This window comes from Muntiacus reevesi, chromosome 5 (assembly GCF_963930625.1).
Source record: "Muntiacus reevesi chromosome 5, mMunRee1.1, whole genome shotgun sequence".
Classification (NCBI taxonomy): Eukaryota; Metazoa; Chordata; class Mammalia; order Artiodactyla; family Cervidae; genus Muntiacus; species Muntiacus reevesi.
Genome location: NC_089253.1, coordinates 109,900,944 through 109,911,320, shown reverse-complemented (window position 1 = coordinate 109,911,320; position 10,377 = coordinate 109,900,944). Strand labels below are relative to the sequence as shown.

The window sequence follows — 10,377 nt, the reverse complement described above, 5'->3', positions numbered from 1 at the left end:
TGTGATAGGCAAAAAAGGTAACACTGAAAAACTCAGATGTAGGTCCTCTACTCCTGGAGCTTACAGCCCAGCTGGGCAACAGCCTCTTAAGCAGTGATTACAATCAGGTGTGGTTGACACGTGTTTGGGGAGGTGGAGAAGCTGGTAGGAGAGCACAGGGCAGAAATAACGACCTAGCTGGTGAGTCAGGGAAGGAGAAGACTGGAACTCTATAGTGGTGGTAGGCAGAATCCTAAGATGACCCCAATCCTCAGATGCCCTTGTGTAATCCCCTCCCAGTGTGTGGGCAGGGACTGAGACTTGCTTCTTGCCCACAGACTATGGCAAAGGTGAAGGGACTTTACAGAAGTAATCAAAGACCCTAAACAGCTAACTTTAACCAAAAGAGAGATTATCCTGGGTGGGCCTAACCTGGTCAAGCAGGCCCTTTAAAAAGGGGTCTAGGATCAGAGACTTGGCGACGTGGAAATGCTCTCTCCATTGCTGGTCTTGAAGAAGCAAGCCTCGTATATTCTATGGCTACAAGGTAAGTGAATTCTGCCGACAATAGGAGGAAGCTTAGGAGCGAACTCTTCCCCAGTCAAGCTTCCAGGTGAATGCAACCCGGCCCACACCTTGATCTCAGCCTGGTGGAACCCGAGCAGAGGACTAGCCGGGCCATGCCCAGACGCCCGCTCCATGAAACCCGTGAGGGTGAATGTGTATCACTGTAAGTCACTAAGTTTGTGATGACTTTTTATGCAGAAATAACCTACTAACCTGGTAAGCTAGATTGGACTAACTTATGACGTCTTCCTGGAGAAGGAAGGCTTTTAGCATTGAGGGTTTCAACCAGCCTTGCTGACTAAGGAGACCCACACTGAGTTTTCTGTGTCCTCCCTGTGAAACTCAGGCCAAGTTCACATGTAATAAATGAGGTCTCCCTACCAACCTCCTGAAGCGTCCCTGTCTCATACCCAATGTCAGTATCTATTGATGTTAGATTTAAGGATACAGGATGTACACACTCTCCCTACTATTGAAAATCCACCGCACTCTATGCAAATAAGGGTGATAATGACAAACTCCATAAAACTATTTTTTCAAGTAGGGTTCCAGTTTCTTCATTTTGGTTCGTTTAACCAATCAGTGGTCTACAGAACACTTGCTATGTGCCTAGAGCGTGAAAGAATGAGGGAAAACTGAGACCTGTTTCCACCCTTTGGGGAGTTTGAGAGCGAAACCGCAAGAAAGTTAGAAAAAGTTGAATGATGAAACGTTAAGCTCTAAAAGTGGGGCACACATGCATGCTCAGTCATGTCCAACTCTTTGCAACCCCATGGTCTGTAGCCTGGCAGGCTCCTCTGTCCATGGGGTTTTCCAGGCAAGAATACTGCAGTGGGTATTCTTGCCTTACTGGAGAAGGTAATTGCTGACTGCCAAGGAATAACGAGAACAATGAGTTTAATTTCAGGGGCCTCTCCCTCCAGAAAAAGGAAAACCTTAGGAATATTCTTAGCTTCCCATTGAATGAGTGCATCCAACAGGAGTTTATGATCTGTGAGCAAAGCAAATGCAAATCTTGCTTATACAGAGCTTTGAAATAATTTTGCAAACATTGAGCTAAAACTGAGATTAACCAGTGTCTTAATTTACTCAATAAGAGTTTTCTAAACACCTACTATATTAAGTGCTGTGCCAAGAATTGAAAATATAGTGGTATGTCTGTCAGAATGTTTCAAATGATAAAAAACAGAAGACACTATTCAAATAGCTTAAACAATAAACAGACTTATCTCACCAACAAAGGAATTCTGAGAAAATCAGTTCCAAGATGGGTTAACTTAGGAGCTCATCAACATAATTAAGGATCCAGGTTTTTAGTTTTTCATTCTCTTTTCCTCAAAACAATGGCTTATTCTTAGCTGGTTTTCCTCATGGTCACAAGATAGCTGCCACTGTTCCAGATGCAGCTTCATAATACTGTCTAGGGGGAAAATAAGGACTGTGTCTTATTTCTTCCCATGTGTGTGTTTTTTAATCAGCAGGGGAAATAATCTTGCCAAGAAATCCTCAGCACCCTTCTCCTAATGTATTATTAACTAGAATTCTATCTCACACTTGTGCCTGCACCAGTCAGAACCCCACTCCTCGGGGCAGTGTTGGGAGTTTATCTCTCCTGAGGCACTTGGCCTCCAGAGAGTGGAGACTTGAACAGAATGGGGGTTCTACCAAAGGAAAAATGGGGAAGGAAGGGTGGTTGAGAAGGTCATCTACTAATAGTATTGATGACTATTGTAATACAATTACAAATTATGACAAACACCGTGACCCAAGAGAACAGTGTGCTGTGAGAAAGGGTGAACACAGGATGGTCATGGATCAAGAAAGGCCTTCCTGAGGGAGTGAAAGACGAGTCGGAACCGAACCAGCTGGGCAGAGGGTTGCGGGAAGAGCGTTCCAAGCAGAGGAAACCATTTGACAATAGGACTTTGCATGGAAACACTGGGAAGGGGTGAGGGAGGGACGGATGGGAAATGGTGTGGCAGGGATTGGCGGGGAGAGGGCGCGGTGTGCAGAGAGGATCCTTCCTGCACCGTGGGAAGGAGTTTGGTTTGCATCCTAAGAGTAATAACTAAGGCACTGAAGGTTTTAAAGCAGGGGCATGATGTGAGCCAACCTCTATTTTTAAAAGATTAGTCTGTTGACCCTCCCTCCCACCTCCCACCCCAGCCCTCTAGATTGTGGCAGAGTACCAGGTTGGGCTCCCTGCACTATACAGCAACTTCCCATTAGCTTGTATTTCACACATGGTAATGTACGTATTTCAGTGGGAGGAAACGTGTATACCTATGGCTGACTCATGTTGATGTACGGCAGAAGCCAACCCAACATTGTAAAGCAATCATCCTTATTTCTTTAAAAAGAAATAAATTATAAAGATATAAAGAGTTTATGCTGTAAAAAAATTAGTCTGGCTACTCTGTAGCGAATAGATGGATGTGTGACAAGAGGTTAGATGATATGTTCATCCACAGGCTCATGGTGGCGTGGGGACGGGACAGGGGGAAACTGGACAGAAGTGAGTGTGCCTGGCATTGCTGGGTCTCGGGGGGAAACAAGGATGGGGCAGTCTGTTTGAGGAGCTAAGACACACGTGCACACACTTTACTCATGTGAGAGTGACCGAGAACCACGTGGGAGTTCAGGAGAAGGTGAGATCACGGATTTAGGAGCTTAAGACTGGGCCTGAATTCAGCACAGCTTCTGGAGGAAGTGGATATTTGAGCAGGGCACCCATGTCTGTGCAAGCTGGGTTTGAAGGAGCAGACATTGGGAAGCGCAGAGAGGCAGGAAATGAAGACCCAGGGGGGAAGAGGAGCAAGTGGTAGAGTTTGTAGGGGCCTGTGAAGGACATTCTGGGAAAATAAGACTGGGAAACTCATAGGCATCAGCTTCCAGAGAGTTTTGTGTGGCAGACTCAGATAATAGTGTGAAAAGAAAGCTTAAAGTCTAGCCTAGTTACAAAACCACTTGGTTTTCCTAGGAATAATCAATGTGCTGATTGAGTTGTATTTTTTCACCAGGTGGAATAGCAGTATCTCTCCCTCCCTGCCATCACTGCTATTGGCCAGTCATTTGTCAAGGATCTCTAACTTCTTTTTGGAATATATCCTTTCATCATGCATTGAGTGTGTTCCCAGTCTAGGAGTTGGGAATCCTAGAATTGAAAAGGCATGGGCCCAGCTATTCAGGAGTCTAAAAGCTTGGGCAAATGAAAAGAGAAATGGCAACAAATACAATTGTTTGGGAAGAGGTGGTACAAAGGAGGGGGCAGTCTCTGCTATCTGGAGTGAGGAACTAGATTTCAGGCAAGTGGTGATATTTCACTGGGCCTTCAGGGATGAGTAGGAGTTTGCCAGACAAAGTGAGATGGGGAGACCTTCCAAACACAGGGCATACTTCCTACAAAAGTGCACACACACCTTCCCAATTGTCTCGTCTTCAATCCTACAAGCCTTATAGAATGGACATTTTTAAATTTTACTTATTTTTGGGCTCTTAGGGGAAGTTTGGTGATAGCTGGCAGGTGCTTTCAATAAAGACAGAGCGAGTGTTGCCATCTAAGCATTTGACCCTCAGAATTGCATTTTACCTTTACTCTGGAGTGTGATTAACAAGAAGTCAGGATTTTAGTAAATCAAATTCGTTATACCCTCTCCTCCCAATTATCTTACTGATTTTTCTACTTTCTCAGGGCAGCAGGGAAGGAGTTGTAAATCTGTATTTTAGGGGACTAGTAAATAAATCAGTCATCAATAAGAACCCTTGTCTCTGCAGTTTTTCACAGAAGGATAGGAGAAGGCATTCACTGTCATATTTGGCTCCTAGTTTTGCCATTTGCAGGAGATTGGTCCCCACTGAGCTTCCTAAGTGTTCACAAAAGTACCTCAGACCCAGATGGACACCCAAGACCGTCCTGCTCGGGAATCTGATTGCTAATTTTATCCCGAGATAAAAAACCAAATACATCAAGACAGTCTGTGAGGGTGTGAAAAGTGTTGGTCGCTCAGTCACGTCCAACCCCTCGCCACCCCATGGACTGCAGCCCACCAGGCACCTCTGTCCATGGAATTCTTCAGGCAAGAAGACTGGAGTGGGTTGCCATTTCCTACTCCAACGAGGGTGTGAGGAAGTGAGCAAAGAATTCATTCTAGACGGAATAGAACTCTTCTGTCCCCCAACACCCTCGCTGGACAGGCAGCCAGAAGTCACCTTGAACCTGGGGTCAGAGCCCTGGCCAAAAGCTGCTGCCCCGCAGAGCGGTGGGAGCCGGAGGGGAGGAGCTGGGGGACAGAGCAGAAGCATTTTGGGGAACTGCGGCCTCGGGGGCAGTATCTGATGTACTTCCTCTCTCCTCCACACTCCGCCCCGCTTGCCCTCTCGCTCCTTCTCTTTCCTTTTCTCTCACAGAACTGACTGCTCTGTGCAGTCAGTTGCCAAAACGTGGAGACACTTCCTGCCACCTTTGCAACACCGAGAAGTTGTCTTCAAGAGCTTGAGCCCCAGTCTGAGCTCCAGGCCAGGAAAGTGAAGGCGCTTGGGGGCGGCCAGGCTGGGGAGACACGGGCTTGCCCTCTCCCGGGTCTTCAGGCAGCCCTCCCGGTTTGCACCTGACCATGTCCCTGGCGGAGGCCATCAGCCTCTGGAATGAAGGGGTGCTGGCAGCCGACAAGAAGGACTGGAAGGGAGCCCTGGACGCCTTCACCGGGGTGCAGGACCCCCACTCCAGGATCTGCTTCAATGTGGGCTGCATACACACGATTCTGGGGAACCTGCTGGAGGCGGAGAAGGTGAGTGGAGGTATCTCTGCCCCCGCCTCCCCCGGGGGCCTTTGTTCTCAGTTCTAAACTGGTTCTCAGTTCTAAAGTGGCTGCACTTTAGAACCCTCTCAGGAGCTTCAGAAGAACAAAGGCTGCCCCAGCACCACCCAGCCCCAGAAATGCTGATTCAATTGGCCTGCAGAGCAGCCTGGGCAGCCACTGCTTTGAAAAGCTCCCCAGGTGGTTCTAACAGGCAGCCCCACTGGAAACTGATCGCTGAGGGTTTTGTTCTCCTTTATTCTCCATTGATTACATTCAAATCATTCTGGAAACTTTCCTTAACACCTTTTGAAAGCCCCCCCCCCCCCCCCTTAGTTATCTTTTCCTTTATTGACTGGTAGCCACTGAATCTCCCTCTTACTGCTTCACGTCTGATTTCCAAGAACCTCTTTTGGCTTTCTAAGACCTTCCTGTGAGTGAGCTCTCCTTGCCCAAGAGATCAAGAGGAGGCACTTAAGAAAAACAGGTTTTCCCTTAAGGGACAATTCTGATCCACTGTGTGGGACACTCTACAAAGGAGTCTGTGGCTGGTGGAAGGAATGCAGATGGTGATTCATTAATGATGTCTACTGAGGACAGGTGTTGTTCAGTCTGACTCTGAGACCCCATGGACTACAGCACACCCAGCTTCCCTGTCCTTCACCATCTCCAGAAGCTTGCTCAAACTCATGTCCATTGAATTGGTGATGCCATCCAATCATCTCATCTCTGTCATCCCCTTCTCCTGCCTTATATCTTTCCCAGCATCAAGGTCTTTTCCAATGAACCAGCTCTTCGAATCAGGTGGTCCAAGTACTGGAGCTTCAGCTTCAGCATCAGTCCTTCCAATGAATCTTCAGGGTTGATTTCCTTTAGGATTGACTGGTTTGATATCCTTGCTGTCCACGGGACTATTAGGAGACTTTTCTAGCACCACAGTTTGGAAGCATGGATTCTTCAGCGCTCAGCCTTCTTTATGGTCAAACTCTCACATCCATACATGACTACTGGAAAAACCATAGCTTTGACTATACGGACCTTTGTCAGCAAAGTAATGTCTCTGCTTTTTAATATGATGTCTAGGTTTGTCATAGCTTTTCTTCCAAGGAGCAAGTGACTTTTAATTTCATGGCTGCAGTCACCATCTGCAGTGATTTTAGGACAGGTGTGGAATGTCATATTTCTCCACTGTTTTTTTCTCTCTTTCATATTCCCTACTATGGGGTTGAACATTCCCAACAATCACTTTTTCGTATTGGTCACGGTAAGCTGGAATGGGTATGACTTTTGGATCAAACCCTAGCTCTGCCTCTCTGTGGGCGTTTTGGTCTTGGGAAGTCACAGACTTCGGGCTTTCAGCTTCTGGAGAGGTTAAGCATCTTGATGATAAGTGAGGCATGAACTATTTTTTTAAGTTAGTTTTTATTGGAATATAGTTGATTTACAATGTTGTGTTAGTTTCAGGTATACAATGATGTAAATCAGTTATACATGTGTATATACATATCTATATATACCCACTCTTTTTTAGGTTCTTTTCCCATAAAGGGGGCATAGACTATTCAAGTACTGCGTAACTTCACACCACTGTCTAAATGTTAGTCCTTATTTTTACCTTTCACTGCGAGTCTTTGCAAGGTGGTGTGACTAGATGACTGACTCCCCAGCACCTTGAAGGGGGCCCCCATAGCCATCCTCGCCCTGGCAAAGAGGGAGAGAGCGAAGCTTTGTGGAATACCCGCAGAGCCTCAGGCTGCAGAGTGGGCAGATTGGGAGCACGGGAGGACCCTCTACATCTCACTGGAGGAAAAACGGCGGCCCCCGCCTCCTCTGGGGGTGCTGCCGCCCAGGGACTGAGCAAACGGAACCGCAGATCTCAGGGGCTGTTAGAAGCAAAGCACGCACTCTCAGGAGGAGCGGCCCGCACGCCAGGCGGAGGGCCTGAGTGCAGCCCGGCCGGCGGGGGATGCGAACTCCGGCCTCGGCCTCGGGTCTCCTGGGCCAGACTGTGGCGCCCTGCTCACCGCCCAGCCGGCCCACTCCCCTGCCCCTCCCTCCTCCCCCTGCTCTAGGCTTCACTTTGCTTTCTTCTGCTCTGGCATCTCATTTTCACTGCCTTTCTTTGGTTTTATGCTTGAGTCCTCGCTCCTGGTATTTTAAATGCATTATTATTGTTATTATTTTAATCGTATGAGATTTCAAAACAGTGAACAAAATAGCAATAGGAACACACAGATCGATAATGATCTTAGTTGTGTAATATCCCTATAATAAATTTATAAAATAAATGCTGTAGATAATATTCTAATCAGTTTATATTCAAACGTGATGACTTTTATTAACCCTGTTAGTAATCATGCAAGGGAGATATGCATATCCCCATTTTATGGAGGAGAAAACTAAAGTTCAAGGAGATTGGGCAACCTGTCTCATGCCATGCGTCTAGGAAGTGACAACACCAAGTACTCTGACCCCTAAGCCTCATGCCATCTCCAAGACATCAACGGTTTTCCGGACCCTGCCTGCCTGCCTCACCCACTGGCTCATCTCACTCCTGACTGTTCCCTCCGCAGGCCTTCACCAAAAGCATAAACCGAGACAAGCACTTGGCGGTGTCCTACTTCCAACGAGGGATGCTCTACTACCAGATGGAGAAGTAAGTGGTCCAGTGTTGCACAAGCTGGGGAAATGTGCAGAGAAACCCAGAGCGGGCCTTGGCGCTGCCAGACGTGGTGTTTGAGACGTGTCTGCTCAGCCTCTGCGGGGAGGCGTGCCTGGGCTTTCTCTGGGCAGTTACGCAATCAGCACGAGGCAGAAGCCCTCTCTGGGGAGGGAAGGCAGGCCCAGCTACAACTCACCATGAGGCTGCAGAAGCATCACAGGCTGGGGATGGCACCCCACCTTGTCCTGAAGGGTCACGGCCTGGGCGGTTCTGGCTGTAAATACTGCAGCCATCAAGGGAGCACCCACGGTTGCCTACTGCTGTGAGGTAGTGAGCTCTCACACAATGACAACAGTCAGGAAACCACATCAGAACTTTTCTTCCTTTGGTGGGCCACTCGTTAGGACTGCGCACTCTCCCTGCTGAGGACCTGGGTTCAATCCCAGGTCAGAGAACTAAGATCCCGCAGGTCACATGGGCGTGGCCAATAAATAAGTAAAAGCTTCCTAGGTGATTGACTTAGATCTGGTTTAACAAAAAAATACATTCCTGCAGAACTGTATTTTCCAAAACCCAGTTTAACGCATTCAGTGAGATAAAATTCAGTCACTAAAATGAGAACATAAACAATTAATATTGTATGTACCAGAATATATTAACACAGATGAGTAGTGTTTGTCTTACTATAAAAAGAAGTTCACAATAGATACTAAATTTAAAACATTTCAAAATAGTATCCACACAATCCCATTACCGTTTCGCAGAATAGTCTCAAAGGCCATAGACCAAAATGTTTTCAGCAGTCCTCCCCAGTTGGTGAAATTATAGAGATTTCCATCTTCTTCTGTCAGCCTTCCTGTATTTTTGGCGTGTTTATAGTCAACAGGAAATAATCAGTAAAAAGACAAATAGAAAATGAAAGTTAATCTCGAGTCCCACACCCCTCCCCCAAACGCCCTAAAACCATTCAAATAACAAAATATATTCTAAGCATTCCTTTAAAATGTAGGGAATGGTTAACTGACCTTTCATAGAAATAGTTCTCTGAATGTGCACAAGTTCCAGAGAAGATGGTTCAGCTCAGGCTAAAGAAGAACAGTTCAAACAGTAACATGCTAGCAGGCGCATGGTGTGTGTGTATGTGCAGGTGTGTGCACAACAGATGAGGAAGTGTGTTGGTGAGATAGAGGGGAGGCTACAGAGAATGTCCAGGTACTGGGGCAGGGGTAGGCTGGGCTCTGATCCTCTGGAACCCCGAAAGGCACTGATCCTCAGATTTAGTCAGAAACCAAGCCTGCCAGGCCACCATGCTGAGCCGTTGCCATGGGCAACTACCAGACACTCAGAGGACTTCCTGGATGTAGATGCGGTCATTTACCTGAATGAGTTAAGAGCAGAAGTGAAGTCTCCCAAATAGACACGGAGGCAGTCTGAGAAGGGAAAGCCTTGAATGGAGAGAAGACACACAGGCCTTTACTTTCAATGGCATCATGCCTGTCTCCCTTCTTATCCCTTTTCTCCTTCTCAGTGCACCCCCCACCCCATCCCCACCAGCCTCAGGATATATAGGACCTGTGGGCAGGTCTGAGCACAAATCCTCTTGTAGATCTCTAGAAGGATAAACTCTCAGGCCATTCGTGAATCACCTCTTAACAGCCTAAAATGAGGAGAGACGGATGGCCAAGATGGGAGACTCCCAGAAGACATTTCTCTGTGAAATGCCCAGAAATCCCAGAACCTGAAAGCCTCGTGTTTTGAGTGAGTCAAAACAATCTTAGTAAGATCCAGGAATCAGACTCAGGATTCAATTAGTCTGTGACTGGTAATCGTTAAATCCAAAAGAGAAATCTATCAAATTTTATCTTTAATTCAACAACTATTTATTGAGGAAATAACATGAGACACGAGTCTGGGTCCTGAGCTGCCCTTTTTTTCTTTTGCTCAATCCATAGGCTTTGGTGTCCTCCCCTCCACAAGATTCAACTCTGTTTTAAAATTTTTGTTTCTTTTTGGTTGTGCTGGGTCTTTGCTGCTGTGTGCAGACTTTCTCTGACTGCAATGAGCAGGGGCTATTCTTCATTGCAGTGTGTGGGCTGCTCATTGCAGTGGTTTCCCTTATTGTGGAGCACGGGCTCTCGGGCACGCGAGCTTCAGTAGTTGTGGCTTCTGAGCTTGAAAGCACAGGCTCAGTAGTTGTGATGCATGGGCTTCGTTGCCCCTCAGCATGTGGAATCTTCCTGGACCTGGGATCAAACCTGTGTCCCCTGCATTGGCCAGTGGATACTTAACCACTAAACCACCAGGAAAGTCCAAGGTTCAGCTCTTGATGCTTTGTCCTTTTTTCACTTGTTGTTAAATAGCAAAGTATATGGG

General features: G+C 46.9%; 1 protein-coding gene across 1 annotated transcript in view; it reads left to right on the top strand.

Annotated features, from left to right (window-relative positions):
* The first annotated feature begins 4,955 nt into the window (after positions 1-4,955).
* NCF2 (neutrophil cytosolic factor 2) overlaps positions 4,956-10,377 on the top strand; it is a 32,742-nt gene continuing 27,320 nt past the window's right edge. The window contains exons 1-2 of the mRNA XM_065937002.1: positions 4,956-5,333; positions 7,916-7,998. Coding sequence (XP_065793074.1) covers positions 5,160-5,333; positions 7,916-7,998 — 257 coding nt within the window. The 5' untranslated portion in view covers positions 4,956-5,159. The remainder of the gene's footprint in view (positions 5,334-7,915; positions 7,999-10,377) is intronic.